This window comes from Bos indicus x Bos taurus, chromosome 11, assembly GCF_003369695.1.
Source record: "Bos indicus x Bos taurus breed Angus x Brahman F1 hybrid chromosome 11, Bos_hybrid_MaternalHap_v2.0, whole genome shotgun sequence".
In the NCBI taxonomy this organism is placed as follows: domain Eukaryota; kingdom Metazoa; phylum Chordata; class Mammalia; order Artiodactyla; family Bovidae; genus Bos; species Bos indicus x Bos taurus.
This window is the reverse complement of record NC_040086.1, coordinates 102,014,636-102,034,914: the sequence shown is the minus strand read 5'-3', so window position 1 is coordinate 102,034,914 and position 20,279 is coordinate 102,014,636. Positions and strand designations below refer to the sequence as shown.

Below are 20,279 nucleotides of genomic sequence, written 5' to 3'. Positions count from 1 at the left end.
TGAGGGCCCAGTTGTCCTCCCTGCTCCTTCTCCTGGGCCCCGAGTCGCTCAATAATGGTCCCAGGGAGCATTTCTAAGATCGCCGTCTGATGTTCACGCACTCGCGCGTGTGTCCTCTGTTCTAGGACACAGAGCAGGCCAGCGGAGTTCCCCGTTGGCATGAGTGCGTGTCTGTGTAACCCCGCGCCTCCCCAGTGGGACTGGAGTGGTTGGATGCCGCAGCCTCCAACCCCCTTCCTCCCCCTCGGATTTCTTACAGGCTTGACTACTGTCAGGACGGCTGCTCGGATTCGGTGACAGGGCACAACGAAGAGGCCCCTGGCCGTAACGGTGAGACCAAGCCCTCCAGGCCTGGCGGCGCCCGGGGCGGTGGCGGTGGCGGCGGCAGAGGTGGCGGCAGCAGCAGCGAGCTCTCCACCCCGGAGAAGCCCCCCAACCCCAGGGCGGGCCCGTTCAGCAGTCGGTGGGAGACGGTGGTGGGTGAGCCCACTTCCGGCACCCCCACGACGGTGGGCTCGCTTCCCAGCTCAGAGAGCTTCCTGGGCATGAAGGCACGAGAGCTGTTTCGTAACAAGAGCGAGAGCCAATGCGACGAGGATGGCCTGACTGTTGGCAGCCTTTCTGAGACCCTAAAGACAGAGCTGGGCAAAGACTCGGGTGTGGAAGCCAGGGCCCCCCTGACCCTTGATGGCCCACTGCTGCCTGCCCCAAAGCCGGACAGCGTGGGCCAGCTCCGCATCATGGACTACAACGAGGCCCAGCTTGAGCACAGCTAGGGATGCTGGCCGTCAGTGTTAACTTGTGTGTCGCTGGCCTAGACAGGAGGTGTGAGTGCCTGATTCAGAGCTTTCCTGTTTCCAGGGCTTGAGGGGCGAGCTCCCGCAGAGGAAGTGGGATGGGGGTCCTTTGATAGTTGACTGAACGCAGAACGGTTTTCGGATCTGGCATTGCAGTGCCTCTTCACTTTCCCTTCGGCCACCCCAAACCCTCTCTTCCATTTACCTGGCAGTGTGTGCTAGCCCGAGGGCCGGGGTGCATTCCTCACTAGCTTTATTTCCTTCCTTTCCCGCCCCACCCGCAAATGGTTGCGTCCTTTGAACCTGTGCAATATGAGGCCAAATTGAACCCTGGAGTCTGACACACCACCCACACCTTTCCTGAAGTTCAGTTCACTGGGCAGGCTCCCTGTGAGCCTAGGTCACTGGTGGCATCACAGGTAAGTCCAGTCCTGTCCCTTTCCAGGAGGACATGGCGTGCAAAGCTGAGCATCTTGACATGAGAGCTTTTACATGAGATGTTGTCACTGCTTTTGGTTTTAAAGTCCAGCATCTAAAGCTGCAGAGCTCAAAAAACAATGGTTCATTCTCTCAAGTTCTTTTGGCAGTTCTGATAAGCTTCCTAGAAAGTTCTGTGTGAACAAAGGCCTGTTGTTGGAACAGTGTGGAGCTGGCCCTGTGGAGACTGCTCCCCTTGGGGCACGCTCTGTCCCCCTGCCCCAGTGGAGACTGCTCCCCGTGGGGCACGCTCTGTCCCCCTGCCCCAGTGGAGACTGCTCCCCGTGGGGCGCGCTCTGTCCCCTGCCCCAGTGGAGACTGCTCCCCGTGGGGCGCGCTCTGTCCCCTGCCCCAGTGGAGACTGCTCCCCGTGGGGCGCGCTCTGTCCCCTGCCCCAGTGGAGACTGCTCCCCGTGGGGCACGCTCTGTCCCCTGCCCCACTACCTCTTGTTTATGTGGCGTTTGTGTGAAAGCTGGGACTGTTCTGCGCACAGGCTGGGGTGGGGTCGGTCAGATCTGGGCCCTGCATGAGAGAGGGCAGTGGCTTAAGCAGCTCCCTGAACAGGAAAGTGCTGTGCATGTGGATGCGCCCTGCAGGCGGGGTGCTGCTGGCCTCCTGCCGCAGCGAGCCTCTGAAGGTCCAAAGAGTTTCTCCCGAGTTTTCTGACCATCATTTCTCAGGCTGTGAGAGTTGCCTCACTGTAGTAGATTCTACTGGAGACAGCTTTTCACTCCAGTTCCTACTTTCAGGGGCTGACCCTGCAGGGAGCTGGGTGTTGCTCCCCGACCCCCGGCATGAGTTGGTCGTGGCAGAGTCCTAGAGAGGGTTGACAGAGGCTGATGTCCTGGACCCACAGGGCCTGGGTGCATGTGCTCGGGAGAGGCGATAGCAGTCAGAATATGGGGGCTGGCAAAGAAGCCGAACCCAGCAAGTACTCCTGAAATAAACGCTAGAAGCCTGGGTTGTTGCCTGGGTTTCCAGCTGAGGCCCGGGCAGAGAGAGGCTGGTAGGGAAGAGCCAACAACCTTGGCATCTCTCTCTCTCTTTCAAAGTGTAGAAGGGTTCATCCATGAAGAGGGAAACAGCACACTGTAATGGTACGGAACTTCAGTGCGTGTGGACGCTTTCGGCACGTGAGGGTGACGGTCTCTTTTTTTAAAGCGTGGCAGGAGTTCTTAGCATCCTAACCAAAGGGAGCTGGAGAGTCAGCCTCCTTGTGCCCGTGGCTGTGCAGGCAGCAGCCCTCCTCGGGACGCAGTGTTCGGGTGTGACTGACTGACCAACCACAGCCTGAGGGAGGGGTGCCCAAGCGCGCTCAGCCTGGCCCAGCCGGCTCCGCGGTTGCCGCAGGATGCCGACTGGAGTACTAACGATGCCACACGTCTAACTCAGCTGTTGGCAGAGGAGAGCTTAGGAACGCATGCATGCTGGTTTCCTAGTCCCGCTTTATTTAGGAAAGAAAGGCATGACAAATTCAGGGAAAAAAAAAATGTTACAAGATTAACTGCTAAACCTGGTTCTAAATGCTCATCCCTTGCCCAAGCCCAGGAGATCCCTGCCCCAGAACAAAGATTCCAGGCACTTACAGCCTTTATCCTCACTGGTAAAAGCAAGGAGGCCAGTGTAAAAAAAAGAAAAAAAAATGTTTTTTAATGGGCAGATTATAAAAATACAGGAAGGAGGCAGCTGTGTGGTGCAGTGGAGCGGGACCCAGACAGCAGGCCCTTGGCACACGCCTCCAGCTGGGGCTTCCGGGTCTCAACTTTCCAAGAACGGCTGACACCAAGCAGCCGTACTTGCCTTACTCTGGGCTCTTGGAGGCCATGGGTTGTATGCAGCTAAGGTTGGGGACGGAGGCCTGGGGTCATGAGGAAGTTACCCGGCCTGAAAACATAGGCTTTCATCTTCCAAAGGACCTGAGGTGACAATAAAGTTAGATTTTCAAAATCATAGGCCTGCTGAGAGTCAGCGGGTTGGTCGATTAGGCTGCAGTGAGTGTGTGTTTGTAAGGATGGAAAGGGGACAGTGGTAGTGGAACTCCCAAGAGAGAATTTAGGTCCAGGGACCGCCAGGGCAAAGGCCGGGGAACTGGCGCTGCCAGGTTGAGCCTGTCCCGAGACGGATGAAGCAGTGTGGTGTTCACAGGCGTTAGGGTTAGCCTCCACCGGAGTCACCTGGAGCAGGCCTACCTGCCTCAGAGTTGTTTGCCCAGTGTCCATAACCTGATGTCCACCTGACGCTAACCAGGGTCAGCACAGACCCTGGGAAGACTGGGGTCTGCTTCTTGGGAGCATGAAATGTTGTTTTAAAAGGGAGCACTACAGAATCGGGGTTGGGGGGTGGGTGGGGGAATGGGGAGAGGGAGGAAGGTGATAGCATGGTCTCTATAGAGAAAACGAGCTCCTGAACCTATCACCGGTGAAGAAGCACATGGATCTCTATCAGACAGAACTTTCATGAATTAAAAAAACCTTGTGGCAAGATTCTGCTACAAGTCTGAGATTTGTTACTGTGGAGTTGGAAGAAATACCAGAAAAGTAACTGAAATCCCAAGTTAGGAGAAGGAGATCATTTCTTGGGACAGAGGTTTCCTTGGAGATGAGTGCGGGGACCCTCCATATGAGGTGGGTAGGTAGACGTGACCTCCCTAGCTTTGTCAGCAGTTTTTCAGGAGGGAAAACTGCCTAACCTTTGGGAATACGCTGCTGCTGAATGTTCTTCCTAGGCTCTGTGAGTGGAGAGAGACGACAGATAAGCTACTTCGTGAGCCACAATATGTGTACTGTATTTCGAGGGAGATAGTCCAAACTTTTATTCTTGAAAGATAAAACTGTTAAAAGAGGTCCCAGAAGCCACTGACAGTTGCAGAGGTCAGCACCCCCACAGGGCAAAACCAGGACAGGGGGAGACAGAAGTCCAGAGTTGGGCCATGCCTATTTAAGACAGCATGTGGCGTGTGGTTTCCAGTGTTTTGATTGAGAAAGATAAATCTTAGTTTTGCAGAAGAGGATAAATGATCATGAGGATGAGAGAGGGTCTCTGGAGACCACAGAGGTTCACACTCACAGTTAATTAAAAAAACTGTTTCTGTGTAGAGAAATGACAGAAGTGGTATGACCGGCCAGTGTGAGTTCTCACCAAATGCTAGAGTATACCGCCTGAAGCCAGGAAGAAATAACCGAAGAACAGGTGAAAAGAGAGACTGCATGAAGATGCGGTTTTTCTGACCAAAAGCAATAAGACACGGTAGAAAGTGTGGATGGGTCTAAGGAGGGATTTGAAAACTCAGTCCCGGGCTGCTGTGGGCCGTGCCCGTCTTGTGCAGATGTTCTCCGAGAGGCCAGCCCTGTCCTCAGAGTGGCCCCTGGGAGCAGCCCGTGCCCACCCAGAAGTGTGTGTCTCCTGTGAAATGACCTGAATCAGCATGTCTCACTCCGGGAAATTTCCCTGTTGGAGGTGCGAGCTTTAAAACTGACCAGCAGTGAGCATGGGAAGGTGTGTCTGTGTCTGTTTGTGTCCAGAGTTCTCTGACACATGCCCCCGCCCGCCCCCGCCCCCTTGGTGGCATTTGATTAAGCTGTTCTCTAGCCTGGCCCCCGCCCCCACGCGGCTCGTTTCCCCATCTGTGACTGACGTTCCCCAGAGGTGGCGGGGCGGGGGGGGGTGGGGCACGCCTTTCCATCTTCTCCACGCTGTCCTGCAGTCCGTACGCGCCGACCTGAGAGGAGAATGAATGGCTGCAGCAGCTGCGAGGGGAGCCTGCAGGGGATAGTTGAGCGTCTGTGCCTGCGATGTCTTTTGGCCTTGAAACGAGTTCACGAAGGCAGAGGGGCTTTCTCTTCCCCTTCCCATCCCAGTGCTACCAAGCTGTCCATCCTCGGGGATAAGTAGACTAGTTGAACTTGAAATAGATCTTTTAGAGGAAACCCCCACCCCACCTTCCCAGACCAACTCCTCCCCGTTTCCCCCCTCCATACAGTGTGTATACAGGAGGGTACGGCGCTGTTCTCGGCAGCACAGGCTTTGGCTTATCGGAGAGGCAGCCAGGCGTTTTGCACTAGGAAAAATCAGTGGTCACTTTTCAGAAGACGTCTATGGACCATAAATATATTACGGAGGAACAGATTTTGCTAAGACATAATCTAGTTTTGTAACTCAATCATGGATCAACCACACGTGGCTACCTTGCAGTTTAAAGGGGGTCCCATCAGTGAAAAACAGATTTTTTTTTTTTTTGGCTGACTGCTTTTAGCTAAATTTAAGAAAGTCATCTCTTGTCAAAAGGTTTCCACCTTCCCATCTCGATCTTAAAAGCATGTCAAACAATCCACATCAGATGCCAAACACGTGAACTGCAAGAGAAAAATGGTACAATCGTAGTGAATGGGAATCTGAATCAAAAGGGTTTGCTGTCCTTCTTAGAATGTTCAAAAATGTCAAGGCAGTTGCTTGTGTTTAACTGTGAACAAATAAAACTTTATTGTTTTGCACTACTCTGCTGTGTTGACATGAAGTGGCTCATGTCGGCCTCTGAGGGGCTTCCAGGCTGAGTGGGAACTGGCCCCGGGTCCGGACTGCTTGGTTATTTACCCCAGGTGCCGGAAGGGTGCTGACAGGTGGAATCAGACTTTAGTCCCTGGAAGAAAGACCTTTTGTTCTGGCAGAGCTGCAGATTCTACCTGTGTCTCAGATTGGTGCCCTCTCCCCAGAGTGTGTGGTGGAGGTGCGGGAGGGGTGACCAGTCATCTCTAGCATACCGGCTTTGGTATGTGCCTGCCTGCCTAGGGGTTGGCTGGCACATGGGGTTGAATACAGTCCTTACAGCTGAGCCCAAACGACACTGAAGCTGTCAAGCCTTGCCGAATGTGTCTTGGGAGTATGCCGAGGAGAGAGGGCTGCCCGCATCCACTACCTGCCCTCCCCATCAGGCGTTTGGAGGAAGGTGGTCTAAACTACCTTTAAACGGCTGTTGGCTGCACCCTTGCCTGACAGGGGAAGGAGTGGAGGTGAAGAGCCCTGTGCGCAGTGCGGTTTTCCACGGCTCGCCTCTGCCCAGCCGGCCTGGAAATCGGTGTGCTCTGCCTGGTAGAATGGAGGAAGCAGCTCCTTTGGGACGAGACTTTGAGGTGGCACTTTTAAATTTTGTCTGGAAAATTTAGATGTTCTTGTCTGAGTAGGCCTCTAACTCTGCAGAGAGTTACTGGGCTGGCCTGCTGCGGGCCTCTGACCTGAGCCTCTAGGGAGCAGACCCCACGTGGGGCAGGTGTGTCCCCTGCACACGGGCAGCTTAGCCAGCAGTTCTGCTCGTGGGGCTCCTGCCCAGCATCCTTGGGTGTCTCGGGGTGAGTGTCAGGAAAGCCGGCCAGGCAGAGAGGTGCCAGAACACATTTTTATTCTTGACTGTCGCCCCCAAGGAAGCAAGAGTACAGAAGCTAAGTCGCCCCCTGTGAAGGGAAAACCAACAGTGAGACAGCACCTCTGGCAGGCTCAGCGCCGACGCCACAGTCCCAGCGTCTGGGCTGCCGTTAGGTCGTGAGGACCAGGTGACCGTCCTCCTGCAGGAGCCACACTGGCAGTTCTTCCGGCTTCTCTCCGTCTCTCTCTCGAGGGAAGGAGAGGCTGGGCGGCCTGTTCCCCTTTGGTTCAGAGACCTGACCCCACTGAGCATCCTCAGGCTGGAGCAGCTCTGTCCCGTGGCCAGAAGGGAGCTGCGCATTCTCCTCTGGCTGGGCCTGGGTGGGAGGGTCAGGGCCCCAGCCCTTCTGGGGGCCCACCCTCCTCCCCTGAACCCACCAGCAGCAACGTAAGTGGGGGTGCTCCTCCTGGGCACAGGGCCTGACACTCGGAGGCAAAGGAAAGTTAGAGATTAAAGCGCTAGAGGGAAAGAGTTTAGGCCGTCCATGGGGTGGCTCCCTGGGGATTAGTAAGTGGCGAAGATGGTGAGCACCAGTAGAGATGGATCGACTGGTGGAAACCAGGCTTAGTTACAGGCTGCCCCGCGGGATGGGATGGGAGGGAACACGGTGGGGTCGGGCAGGGCTGGGGTCGGGCGGGTCCCCCAGCTCCCAACTACAGTTTCCCACCAGGTGGTCTCCAGGGTGGTTTTGAACTTCCTTGGTCTTTCCCCCCAGGTTTGGGGATGTTCTGTATCAGTTGCCCACAATTTTGTTTCCGAAGCTGGGGCTGGGTGCCGGAGGCCTGGGGAGCGTGCGCGGTGGCCCGCGTGGCTGCCTGGGGCTCACTCACTTGCTGCAGCGCTTTGCGGGGCAGCTTCTCCGAGTGGGCGACCCACTCTTTCATCAGGTCTAGGATGATGGGGATGAGGCTGACCACACCTCCGTAGTGGTTCCGGGCCTCGTCACAGCTGAGGTGGTTCACCACGTCGTGGGGGTATCTGCAGGGCGGTGGGAAGGGCTGGGTAAGCCCTGCTCCGGGGACTGGTGTGCCGGGCAGGGTTTTTTCTTAAGGTTGCCCCTGCTGCACAAAACCCCTTGGGGAGGTTTTAGAGCTGTGCACCTGCCAGCCCAGGCTCTCCATGCCAGGCATGGTGGTGGCTCAGCAGGTTTGGGGCCCCAGACCCCCCAGGGTTCCCGTGTGAAGGGTGGGAGCGGAGAACCCCTGGCCTGTGGTTGGCAGAGAGCTGGGCAGGGGCCGAGGAAACCTGCTGTCATCGCCCCAGGCCCACGGCGTACCCTTTGACTCTGCTCACTCTTAGACCTAAATGGCTTGCTCTGGAATCTGGTACTCTGTGCTGTGGATCGATCCCCCAGGGCTCAGAATGAGGGAACCCAGTAGCTAACGCCCATGGGATCGGGCTCCTGATGTCCCACTTTGTGGGCTCCTGAGAACAACTGCTCTGTGAGCCCTGCTTCTGGCCCGGTGCTGCCTCCAGCCAGAGGGTTTGCATTCTGCTAGGTCTGGGCCTCAGAGTCCTTCATTTTCAGTAAATGATTTGTCAGGTCAGAGTTGCTCCGGTGAACCAAGGGGCCTAGGATTTCCCAGCTGGGGACCCCTGGACAGTAGCCCCGGGACTCACTTCCTCCAGGCCCGGTCCTCTCCCGTCCCCGCCCTGGCCCCTCCCACATGCACGTGCGGAGACCCCTGATGGGACCAGGAGGGTCTTACTTGGCTCGCAGGCTGCTCAGGTCATTGCTTTGGCTCACGAGGGTCTTGCATTTCTCGAGGAGGTTGTTGGTGACGGGGGTGCCAGCGTGCAGGGCCTCGAAGTGCTGGCAGAGCTTGCTGAGCTCCGAGCAGATGTCCAGGAACATGAGCAGGATGCGCCTGTCTGTGGAGTTGCTGCAGTGGTGCTCCATGTAGCTCTGCACCTGAATGGGCCCGCGGGGCGTGAGTGCCCAGGGCCCCCGAGCACCCACCCTGGTCCTCCCGCCCTCCCGGGTCACAGGGGACAGGCCCCCGATGTGTGGGGCCGTCAGGTCTGCAGGCCTGTAGACTGTGAATGTCATGAAGTGTCACGGGCCCCGTGCAGAAGGCTCCGTGGGTCCCGTCTCGCTCAGTCCTCGCCTGAATGCCGCCCTCTGGGTCCCCTTTTTCAGGCCTCATTTTATAGATGAATACAAGGCTCAGAGAGGTGAAATACCTGCCCAGGTACCACTGCAGTGGTGAAGCTGAGTCACCCTAGCTCCAGGGCTCTGAGCCCAGACCTCTCACCAGACCCAGGCAGCTGAGCCAACACCTGAAGTACAGGGGGCTGGTCCCTGACTCTTGATGCCGAGGTCCCACCCACTTTGAGAATGCTGGGCTGGGCCACTCAGTCCACGGAGCAAACTAGAATCTCTTGCAGTCTTGTTGTCCTACGTTTCCAGGGGGCAGAGAAAGGAGGGACAGGTCAGTAAGTAGAGCTGGGAAAACAGTGGCCCGAATGAGGAAAGAAATGTAGCCTCCGCCTCAGGCCACAGACAAAATCAACTCCAGGAGAATGGAGTACTTGATTACTAAAAACAGGGACTTCCCTGGTGGTCCAGTGGCTAAGACTCTGCTCCCAGTGCAGAAGGCCCAGGTTCCATCCCTGGTCAGGGACCTAGACCCACATTCCCAACTAAGAGTTCACGTGCTGCAACTAAAGACCCCGTGTGCTACAACTAAGACCCACGTAAATAAATTGAGCCAAGTAAAAATCAATATAAAAAATACTAAAAACAAACTAAAGCTCCAGAGGGAAGTTCTTCATCACCGACTCAATGTACATGAGTTTGAGCAGGCTCTGGGAGTTGGTGATGGACAGGGAGGCCTGGCATGCTGCAGTCCATGGGGTCGCAAAGAGTCGGACACGACTGAGCGACTGAACTGAACTGAAGTTTTTCTTAAGCCACAAAAGAGGCTAAGGACAGTGATGCAGCTGATCTAATTTCAACTCATTTCCCTGGAGACCCTGGGGGCCTTTCTAGCTCAGGACATTCCACATCCGGACACCCAGTCAGTCTGGGTCTGAGATCCACGTGGGCACAGGAGGAGGGGGCTCCAGTCTGGGCAGGATTAACTGACGCATTCCATGTGGTCCTGCCCTCAGTAATCTGCTGGAAGGGGGTGTTTTCCACTTCCTCCGGTTCCCAGAAAATTCTAAGTCTAAACCTGGGTTTTGCTGCCGCTCCCAGCTGCCTTCTTGTCGCTAGGGGATGTCTTTCCCCAACGACCTCAAATGGTCCTTCCCAAGGACAACAGCTTTGTGTGGGGCAAGAGGCTTTTGACACCCACAGTCTGCCTACACACCACGCACACCTGCCCCAGGATCCCGGGTAGGGAGGAGCCTGCACTGTGGCGTAGCTACAACAGAGCGGTGTCACTGGGCTACCGGGGGACACTGCACGCAGGGTGCGGGGCAGGCGGTCACCTTCCCATACCCCGGGCCAGGAAGGGCAGGGGCAGGGTGGAGAGTCAACCCAGGTGGGGCCGTTATTTACCAGAAGCCTTGTTGAGCCTAAAGGCAAGAAGGAGCACGCTGGGGTCACAAAGCCCCGATGGGGATTCTGAGCAGAGGCGGGGCGTCTCAGGTGCTCCTTCCTGATACTGAACACCTGTCCACGCCCGTGGAAGGCTGAGCCTTTGAGGGACGGGCTGACGGTGCAGCCGGTTCACTTTGAACAGTTCAGAGGGAAGAGGGTGTGTATAAACATGGCTAAATAGTAAACAAACTGGCCTAACTAGGTGAAGGTTATATGGGTATTTTTCTGCAGGGTTTTAAAATTTCAAGTTAAACTGGGAGAAATTTTTTAAAAAATTTAAAGTTTTTTTTTGGAGGATACTGGTGGGCCAGGGTTGTTCTCTGTGGCCCCGTGTGCTTCTCCTAAGCAGTTCTGAGTCTGGTCCCCACTCCCTAGCAGGTGGCATCTCTTCAGTGGGAGAGAGACCCATCTAGAGCTGTGCTTCTCAGGCACCTGGCTTCCTGGAAGGCTGCTTCAGTCTTGAGGCCTCCACGTTTGGCAGGGCAAACTTGGACGGCAGCTCACACAAAGAGGAGACTCCGGTTAAATGAAATCATTTGCAAACGTGACTTAGCAATGTGCTTGGTGGGTCATAGTTTCTGAACCCCAGGGGAATCCAGTGGCTGGGACCATGTACATCTATCTGTTCACCACACATCCCTGTCCTGAGCCCCAGGGCCTGGGATGAAGGACGCTGCCAGATGCTGGGGGCGTGGGTTTGCAGATGATCTCGTGAAATCTGCCTAACAGCCCTGGGAGGTGCGTGCTGCTCTTTCTACATTTTTAGTTGAAACCGGCCGGAGGTCACAGAGGTGGCATGTGGCAGAGCCAGGACTTAACCCCCGGCCAGTGGTGTCTCCAGCCCCTGCTTTCAGCCGCTTTCTCACGTAGTTGGTGAGGGAATGAGTGCCTGGCTTCTTCCACAGTTAGGATCTGAGACCTGATCCCTGCACCCACACGCTGGCCCTCTCTGGGTCTTGGTTTCCCCAACTTTTCCAGCAAGGGGTTGAGGCCTGGCCCCGCCTGCCCGCGAGCGCCTACCTGCCCGATGCTGGAGATGGGCCGGATCTTGTCGTGGGCGTTCTCCCTGCAGTGCTCCAGGGCCCCGATGAAGGTGAATTGCTGCTGCTGGAAGATCTTGTACTTCTGCTCCACGCTCCGCAGGGACTCTTTTACTTCATTCATCATTCTACCTGCTCACTGGGATGCGGAGGAGCCTGTGCGGAGGAAGAGGAAAGTCCTGAGGTCCCAGGGCACTGAGCAGCTTCCCACAGCCCTGGGAGCGGAGACAGTCTTCATCCCCATATTGCAGAGAGGGAGGCGAGGCCCTGGGAGGCTGTGCACCTGCTCAAGAACCTGGCTGGCTGGCTGCGACACAACCAGACTTGACTCAAACCCAACCCGAGCCCCATTACCCTCCAGGGACACAGTCTTTGCCGCGAACAAGACTTCCTTCCCTTAACTGTAGACAAGAGTTTCTCCAGGCCTCAGTTCCTCCAGATGTGGGTGTCTATCACACACACACACACACACACACACACTCTGGGACACAGTCCAGGCCTCAGTTTCTCCAGATTGTGGGTGTCTATCACTCACACACACACACACACACACATACACACACACTCTGGGACACAGTCCAGGCCTCAGTTTCTCCAGATTGTGGGTGTCTATCACACACACACACACACACACACTCTGGGACACAGTCCAGGCCTCAGTTTCTCCAGATTGTGGGTGTCACACACACACACACACACACACAGTCTCACACACACACACACACACACACACACACACACACACACTCTGGGACACAGTCACACACACACACACACACACACACACACTCTCTGGGACACAGTCTCACACACACACACACACACACACACACACACTCTGGGACACAGTCACACACACACACACACACACAAACACACACACACACACACACTCTCTGGGACACAGTCTCACACACACACACACACACACACACTCTGGGACACAGTCACACACACACACACACACACACACACACACACACACACACACACACACACACACACACACTCTCTGGGACACAGTCCAGGCCTCAGTTTCTCCAGATTGTGGGTGTCTATCTCACACACACACTCCAGGACACACACACACACTCTGGGACACAGTCCGGGCCTCAGTTTCTCCAGATTGTGGGTGTCTATCACACACACATGACCTCCCATGGGTCACAGCATGTAAAATCTGTTTCATCAGCTGGGACCCAACTGCTTTAAAACATCTGCCACCCTACAGTTGGTAGGAAAGTCTAGGGATTCTTTTCAAGCTAAGCAGGGGGAGGTCGGCACCGGGACCCTCTCGACTTGTCTGAGGAGGTGCGGTTACCAGCTCTGGGCTTGGAGCAGGAGCCCTGAGCTCGGGTTTGCCAGTCCCCGGGGCAGGCCTGGCACTGGCTCCTTCTCCTGGCCCCGCCATGCTGTTTGCAGGGAGGAACCAGGTTGGAAACACTGATGCTATGGGGAGCACGCTCGTGGACTGTCCCCGGTGTGATCTGGGAGGTCCACAGTGCGTCCCAAGCTGCTTCTGAGTGGAAATGGCAGTGGGTTCTGCCCTCCATGACATCACAGTGTTACTGAGCACGTGCCCAGTGCCCAGGGTCGTAGGTTTATGGAATGTTAGGGCTGGAAGGCACCTCAGAAGGTCAACTCCCCTTAACTTCCAGGGGAAGCTGAGACCCTGGGTCTCTCAGCAAGCTTGTGCCTGAGACACCCTAGGTCCTGGGTTTCCTGAGGTCTCACCACCAGCATCCTCGAAGGTGCCGCAGCTGCTGTCCCTGCACCACGAGGCCCCGGCACACGTGGAGCCCAGGCTCAGCTTCACAGAGACAAGGCCCCAGCGAGATGCTGCAAGTAGAAGGGGCCAGAACGTGGGGGGCAGGGGCGCTGAGGAAGGGAAGGATGCATTCTAGGCATGCCACCAGGTCCCAGGTGGGGAGGAGGCTTGGTTTCTGCTGGGCCCCCTCAGCATCCTGAGCACAGCAGGATGGGAATGACGAAGTCTGTGATGAGGAGATGGCATCGGGGATGCGAGGACAGTAGACCGTCGGGTGGCCTCCACGACACGGCGGGAGGGGTGAATCCCTGAGCTGGGGAGGGCAGGGGACAGGAAGCCGGGGTGCTGCTGCCACTGTCAAGGGGCTGCGCCAGGAAGGGGCCCTACCGTTGTGCCCCACCAGCCAGGGTGGCGGCCCTGCAGACGTCATGGGGCCCTTTTGGCAGCACCATCCTGGGCCAGCCCTGGGAGCCAGAGCCCGTGTTTGCCAGCAGGACAGCGCAGCGCCACTGGGGTCAGGCCTGACCCAGGGCCACGCGGGGCAGGGCCTCCTTCCACTCAACTTTCTCCTGGTTCTGCTGAAGCTAACCCTAACCCAAGCCAGGCGGGGAGTGGGGTTGGGGGATGCTGCGGGGCCCATGGTTGGACACCTGTCATAGCCAGCCAAGGCCCCACCCCAGCCCTGCCTGCAGGCGGGACAGACGGTCAAGCTGGCTGCAGTGCCCGTGGAGGCAGGCCTACCAGGACCTGGCCTGGGGCGAGGAGAGTGAGGTACACACCTGGGTGCAAAAGGTCAGGGGGTGCTAGGAACTCAGCAATCCAGATAGGTAAAAGCAAGCATGACGTGCGCCCCCCCGCTGCCCCCCCGCAAAAAAAAAGCTGCAGGGGCTGCCGATGGCTCTGCCTCCTGGGGGAGGGAAGGTCTGAAAAGAAGGCAGGCTTTGGAGAGGAGGGTGGGCAGGCAGGCGGGCAGAGGAGGTGGGGCCCTGGGCAGAGGGTGGAGGCTGTGGGCAGGCCGAGGTTGAGGCCCCACGTGAGGGCAGAGCTGTGGGGGCAACCACGGAAGCTTCTAGCCCAGGAGGTGCAGAGCACCTGAGGCGGTCATTCATTCATGTTGAAGCGCCTGCCAGGGGTCAGACACCTGCAGGGTGCTGGACTGGGCACACAGTGTTCAGCCAAACAGACAAGACTCCTACCCTGGAGGGACGTCAGGAGTGGGAGGCAGACAATGAGTGAACAGATTAAGGACAAAAGAAAGTGGGGGATGGGTGGGGGTGGCCAGAAGGGCTACGTGGCCTGCAGGTGGGGTGGAGGCGGGCAGGTACAGGGGAGGCCGAACTGGAGCTGAGCTTCAGCCTTCACCGAGATCCCGGGTGGCTCGTCCCAATCCTCCTAGTAACAGCCGGCTACTCAGCGAGGCTCTAGGTAAACCCTAGGTAAACAAGCCTCATCTCAGATGCTCACCACAGCCCCTTGAATGAGGTACCATGGTTATTCCCACAGGACAGACGACAGAGCTGAGGTCTGGCAGCTGGTGAGCAAACCCAGATGTCCCACTCAGTTCTGCCGATTTCACTGAGCCTGAGATCTTTACTTGGTTACCTCCGCTCTTCCCCCCACCTCAGGGGGGTCCACTGAGAGAAACACACCAGATACCAGACTGACTGAGGCTGGAGGTAGGTAGGTGGGTGGGTGAGGTGTGGACACCCAGGGCCTGCACTACCCGGACCCAGTGCCTCGCTCCCACTTGTGTGAGGCTGTTCCCTGCTGCCCCATCCCAGAGCAACGAGGACTAGCATTCAGTGTACCCCGCTCTCTGCCGCCGTCCTGAGCTTGCCAAGTTCTTCAGGGATACAGCCCTACCTTGGCTGGTGGCCCCAAGAGCCCCTGAGAGCAAAACCGACTTGGTTCTTGATCCTATTGACTTGTGACATGCACGCCAGGGATGTCGTGAGGGGAGCTGTAACAAGCTATCCAAAGCGGCTGTCCCTTGAACAAGAGTCACTGCAGTCAAATTAGTCTAGATGAAAGGCAGTGGGTGCAGGCACTTCTCGATCTGGGGGAGGAGGAAGGAAAAAGTGATTACCCACTAGATTTTCAGCTTTAATTGATTTGTATTTTTCCAGGCTGTTAAAGAAGATTAAATCGTGCTATGAAAAGTGCCTAGGGCTTAAAATAAATGAGGAGAAAGGCAAGTCACTTCAGAAATGTCCAGGAAGCAAGCTGAACCTCCCCAGTGCAAATCACAGGCCTGGTGGTGGTGCTCTTTGTTCGGAGGGAGGCTGCTTCCTTCTCTTCCTCAGCTGTCTCTGCAATTGGATTTGACTTGACAAGCCTACCAAGGTGTGCGTGCTTTGAGGAGGCAGTTCTGAGGGGAGAGAGCCCTTTTCCCTTAGAGGCCATGTCTCTGGGCTGTGGCTGCTGGAAAGGCTTTGGCTAGGAGTCAGGAAGCTGAGTTCCAGGCTGGCTCTTTGTTGTTGTTCGTTTGCTCAGTTATGTCTGACTCTCTGACCCCACGGACTGCAGCACACCAAGCTTCCATGTCCTTCACTATCTCCTGGAGTTTGCTTAAACTCATGTCCACTGAGTTGATGACACCATCCAACCATCAATCCTCTGTCGCCCCTTCTCCTTCAATCTTTCCCAGCATCAGGGTCTTTTCCAGTGAGTTGGCTCTTCACATCAGGTGGCCAAAGTACTGGAGCTTCAGCATCAGTCCTTCCAATGAATATGCATTGGAAGGCTGGCTCTACCTTGGATTTATGAGTGACCTCGGCCTAGAATTTCCCCCTTTCTGGGCCTTGGTTCAGTTCAGTCGCTCAGTCGTGTCCAACTCTTTGCAACCCCATGGACTGCAGCATGCCAGGCCTCCCTGTCCATCATCAACTCCCAGAGTTTACCCAAACTCATGTCCGTCGAGTCGGCAATGCCATCCAACCATCTTATCCTCTGTCATCCCCTTCTCTTCCTGCCCTCAATCTTTCCCAGCATCAGGGTCTTTTCAAATGAGTCAGCTCTTCGCATCAGGTGGCCAAAGTATTGGAGTTTCAACTTCAACATCAGTCCTTCCAATGAACACCCAGGACTGATCTCCTTTAGAATGGACTGGTTGGATCTCCTTGCAGTCCAAGGGACTCTCAAGAGTCTTTTCCAACACCACAGTTCAAAAGCATCAATTCTTCGGCCCTTAGCTTTCTTTATCGTCCAACTCACATCCATACATGACTACTGGAAAAACCATAGCCTTGACTAGACAGACCTTTGTTGGCAAAGTAACGTCTCTGCTTTTTAATATGCTGTCTAGGTTAATCATAACTTTCCTTCTAAGGAGTAAGCGTCTTTTAATTTCATGGCTGCAGTCACCATCTTCAGTGATTTTGGAGCCCAGAAAAAATAAAGTCAGCCACTGTTTCCCCATCTATTTGCCATGAAGTGATGGGACCGGATGCCATCTTAGTTTTCTGAGTGTTGAGCTAAAGCTCAACTTCTCTCTCCTCTTTCACTTTCATCAAGAGGCTTTTGATGCCATGATCTTAGTTTTCTGAATGTTGAGCTAAAGCCAACTTTTTCACACTCCTCTTTCACTTTCATCAAGAGGCTCTTTAGTTCTTCTTCACTTTCTGCCATAGGGGTGGTGTCATCTGCATATCTGAGGTTATTGATATTTCTCCCGGCAATCTTGATTCCAGCTTGTGCTTCCTCCAGCCCAGTGCTTCTCATGATGTACTCTGCATATAAGTTAAATAAGCAGGGTGACGATATACAGCCTTGACATACTCCTTTTCCTACTTGGAACCAGTCTGTTGTTCCATGTCCAGTTCTAACTGTTGCTTCCTGACCTGCATACAGATTTCTCAAGAGCCTCAGTTTATCCATTTGTAAAATGAGGGAGTTTGTATTAGAAGCTCCTCAAGGGCTCTTCTGATTCATTCTAATGCTCTGTGATTGACAACTGATGAGGAAAGAGACCCAGAGAGGGGAAATGGCTCAGCCAACAACTTTGCACCATTCTGAGCCTCCAATTTCTCATCTGTAAAATGGAATGAAGGTACTTATTTCTCAGGGTTGGTGCAAAGATTCAGTGACATAATATCTCTAAGAGTAGCAGCTATGCATTGTGCATTCACCACACATCAGTTACTAATACTTCTGATACATTAGCTCATGGAATCTTCCATAATCCCCACTTCATTAGGGGAGGGAACTGAGGCCCAGGGCAGGCTGGCAAGTTAGTTGAGAGTGGAGTCAGGATTTGAACTCTGCGCAGTCTGCATTGACTATGCCATACTCCCTCTCCATAACATTCACAGACCCCATAGTTTTGTTGAGAGTACAGCTCAAAAACGGGCAGCTCCTCCTGAGAAGAGCAACTGGACAAGAGCTAGAGCTTCCATTTCAGTGCTGTGGTCGCTACCAGGCGTTCCACCCCCCGCCCCCCGCCCCCCACCCGGGATGAACACGATTCGCAGACCTCCATCCCCCCATCGCGTCCCACCCCATCGGTCTCTTGGGTCATCGGCAGCAGCGGCGGCCCCCCTCCATTCTCCAACACCATCCCCCTCGTCCCCCAGTTTCCAAATCCAGGGCTTGGGTGGCCCTCCCCAGGCCTGCTTTAACCTTGGTTGTCCTAGAGAGGCCTTCACTCAACGGAGCGCCCTGAAGCCGGAGAGTCTCCGCGGTGTCTGGGGCCCCAGAAGGGCGGGGAGGCCCTTCCCGGGGCTTGGGAGGAGGGGTGGGTGGGGTGGGGGAGAGCAGGGGTGAGAAGGGGCGGGGCCGCGGGCCTGATTGTTACCGCCGCTGCCATAGCAATCGGGTCACGTGGCAGCCCCGCCCACGCCGCAGGAACTGCCCGCTGGGCCCGGGGTCGAGGGATACAGCAGTCCCTCCTTTTTCAAACACCCTGCCCCACATCGCCGGGAGTTGGTGACGGACAGGGAAGGCCTGGGGTGCGGCAGCCCATGGGGGTCGCAAAGAGTCGCACACGACTGAGCGCCTGAACTGAACGGCCCATCTACCCCAGCGTCTTCCTTTTAAAGACGGGGAAACTGAGGCCCAGTGAGCGGAGCTGGAGTGGCTCAAGGAGCACCGAACGCCTGGGCCAGGGCGCCTTGGCGGAAACAGAAGTAGGATCCGCCTCCCGCCTCTCCCGGGCCGATGTGCCCTCGGGATACTGTGGGGTGTCTCAGCACAGGAGGGGGCCCTCTGAGCCAGGAGACCGCAGCAGGAGGAGACTTGGGGTTCCCCGCTGAGGCGCGCAGAGTTGGGGGACGAGGCCGGAGCTGGGGAGCACTTCCTTCATGCGGCTGAGGAGACCCGGAGCCAGACCCGGCGCCAACCTCGCCCCGGAGGAGGTGGGGGGGGCGGGGCGGTGCGAGAGCAACGCGTGCTGATGACGGAGCGGCGTGGCGCCCCTGGCAACGGCGGTCCCTAGGGAGCGGCGCCTGCTGATGACGCGAGGCCCTAGCGACAGCGGTCCCCAGGGAGCGGCCGCGCGGCGAGGCAGCATGGACGCGACCACCGCCCCTCATCGCATTCCCCCGCAAATGCCCCAGTATGGGGAGGCGAACCACATCTTCGAGTTGATGCAGGTGACCCGGGCAGCCCTGTCCCATCGCGACACCAGGCGGTGGCCGGGGACCGTCTTGGCGGCGGTCCGGCTGCGCGCTGGCGACCCTACATCTGGGAGGGGTGACGTCTGTTAGCCACGAGGCCGCCCGACTTGGGGTGTCCGACACGACTGTGTCATCGTACCCCCAAGGAACCCCTCGACCGAAAGATGCTCCTTGACCATACTCGGCTGGTCCTGGAGGGAGGAAAAGGGGGCAGGCCCTCCCGGCCGTGACTGGACCCTTGCTCCGACCCAGTCAGGTCGATGATCTGGAAGAGGTTCCTTCCTTTTTCTTAGTTCCCTTGTCTGTGAAACACCAGGTTGCAAGAGGTGGTTTCCAAGGGACTCATCGTGTGCTGACCATTCCCAGGCTGGCTGCGGTCTTGTGTCTGAGCTGGGGAGTGTCTGAGTTGAAGGTGGCCTCTCCATCCTCTGAGAAAGGCCACCTCCTGGGACAGCAGCCGTGTGGTGTGGAAGGCAGTTTTTCCCACCCGGCCCTTTCTCCTCAGAGCCAAGAGTTCAGGGAAGCTTCCAAGCCCTCACCCTGAGTTCCCGACCTGACTGACCCACTGCCTGTGTGACCTGAGGCAAAGCCACTCCCCAGCCTGTTCTCCAGGTTTCCCTTCTGCATCTTGGATTGGTGGTTTAGTCGCTAAGTTGTATCTGACTCTTGCGACCCCATGGACTGTAGCCCGCCAGGGTCCTCTCTCCATGGGATTTTCCAGGCAAGAATACTGGAGTGGATTGCCATTTCCTTCTCCAGGGGATCTTCCCCACCGAGGCATCCTGGGGAAGTGAAAGCTTTCAGGAGCTGGACTGGAGGATCTCTCAGCCACTCAGAGGTTCTGAGGGCCAGAGGGAAGCTGGAGCATTTGTCTGCTCCTCCAGGTAGACCCCGATCCCCAGAGGCACCTCCTCAGTGATGCCTGTGGCTGTTTGAGCGTCTGACAGCTCAGAGCAGAGCTCAGAGTAAGAAACCCGCGTCTCTCTCTCTCCTGGACATAGGACATAGGCTTCCTTTGGAAAGCGTTCACTGATAGAGGGCGCACAAGAGATTGCTAAGACCGAGTGGCCTAAGTAGAGGAGATGGTAGCTGAGTCCTAAGTCCTCAGTGGTGGCAGGCAGTACACGGGCAAGTCCTAGGGGCACCCTGGTCTGCTCTTAGGGAATCTGGTGTCCCTCATAGCAATTGTTGGAAGGAGTAGCCTGAGGAAGCTTTTAGTCCATTATTTCCAGTCCTTAGTAATTTCTGTGCTCCCTACATGGTTTTTCATCATTTTCATTTTTTAGCATTTTTATTTTAAAATGATTTTGGACCCACCGGAAGTTACACAAGTAGCAAAGAATTCTAGTGTATCCTTCCGCCAGCTTCCCCCGGTAGTAAAATCTGACCTAAGGGCAGTGTATCCTTCCGCCTGCTTCCCCCGGTAGTAAAATCTAACCTAAGGGTAGTTCATTGTCAAAACCAGCAAACTGACAGGGGCACAATACTATTAACTAGACTACAGACCTTATTTGAATCTCATCCATTTTTACCAGCACTCTTTTTTTTTTTTTTTTCGTATGAATCTACGAAATTTGGGGCTTCCCAGATGGCTTAGTGGTAGAGAATCCACCTGCCAGTG

General features: G+C 55.9%; 3 protein-coding genes across 11 annotated transcripts in view; 2 read left to right on the top strand and 1 right to left on the bottom strand.

Annotated features, from left to right (window-relative positions):
- Positions 1-5,768, top strand: part of TSC1 (TSC complex subunit 1) — a 52,162-nt gene extending 46,394 nt beyond the window's left edge. For all 8 annotated transcript variants that reach the window (XM_027556664.1, XM_027556667.1, XM_027556668.1 and 5 more), the window contains one exon: positions 260-5,768. In XM_027556664.1, the coding sequence (XP_027412465.1) occupies positions 260-776 (517 nt within the window). In that variant the 3' untranslated portion in view covers positions 777-5,768. The remainder of the gene's footprint in view (positions 1-259) is intronic.
- SPACA9 (sperm acrosome associated 9) lies at positions 4,764-17,778 on the bottom strand. 2 transcript variants are annotated; one of them, XM_027556674.1, is made up of 5 exons: positions 17,664-17,778; positions 14,910-15,102; positions 11,259-11,434; positions 8,401-8,603; positions 4,764-7,669 (listed from the first exon to the last, which is right to left on the bottom strand). In XM_027556674.1, the coding sequence occupies exons 3-5, from the start codon at positions 11,403-11,405 to the stop codon at positions 7,345-7,347; spliced, it is 675 nt and encodes a 224-aa protein (XP_027412475.1). In that variant the 5' UTR covers positions 11,406-11,434; positions 14,910-15,102; positions 17,664-17,778; the 3' UTR covers positions 4,764-7,344. The 2 variants fall into 2 exon arrangements, with proteins under 2 accessions (XP_027412475.1, XP_027412474.1); XM_027556673.1 differs by lacking the exon at positions 14,910-15,102.
- Positions 17,779-18,397: 619 nt separating this feature from the next.
- AK8 (adenylate kinase 8) overlaps positions 18,398-20,279 on the top strand; it is a 135,560-nt gene continuing 133,678 nt past the window's right edge. Inside the window, 1 exon segment of the mRNA XM_027556671.1 lies at positions 18,398-18,634. Coding sequence (XP_027412472.1) covers positions 18,494-18,634 — 141 coding nt within the window. The 5' untranslated portion in view covers positions 18,398-18,493.

Bases quoted from the DNA above. Each gene is read 5' to 3' on its own strand.
- SPACA9 (XM_027556674.1), bottom strand. From the start codon at position 11,405: ATGATGAATGAAGTAAAAGAGTCCCTGCGGAGCGTGGAGCAGAAGTAC. The intron at 8,604-11,258 runs GTAGGCGCTCGC...GGGCCCATTCAG, and splicing joins CCATCTCCAGCATCGGGCAG to GTGCAGAGCTACATGGAGCA. The intron at 7,670-8,400 runs GTAAGACCCTCC...ACCGCCCTGCAG, and splicing joins CTGAGCAGCCTGCGAGCCAA to ATACCCCCACGACGTGGTGA.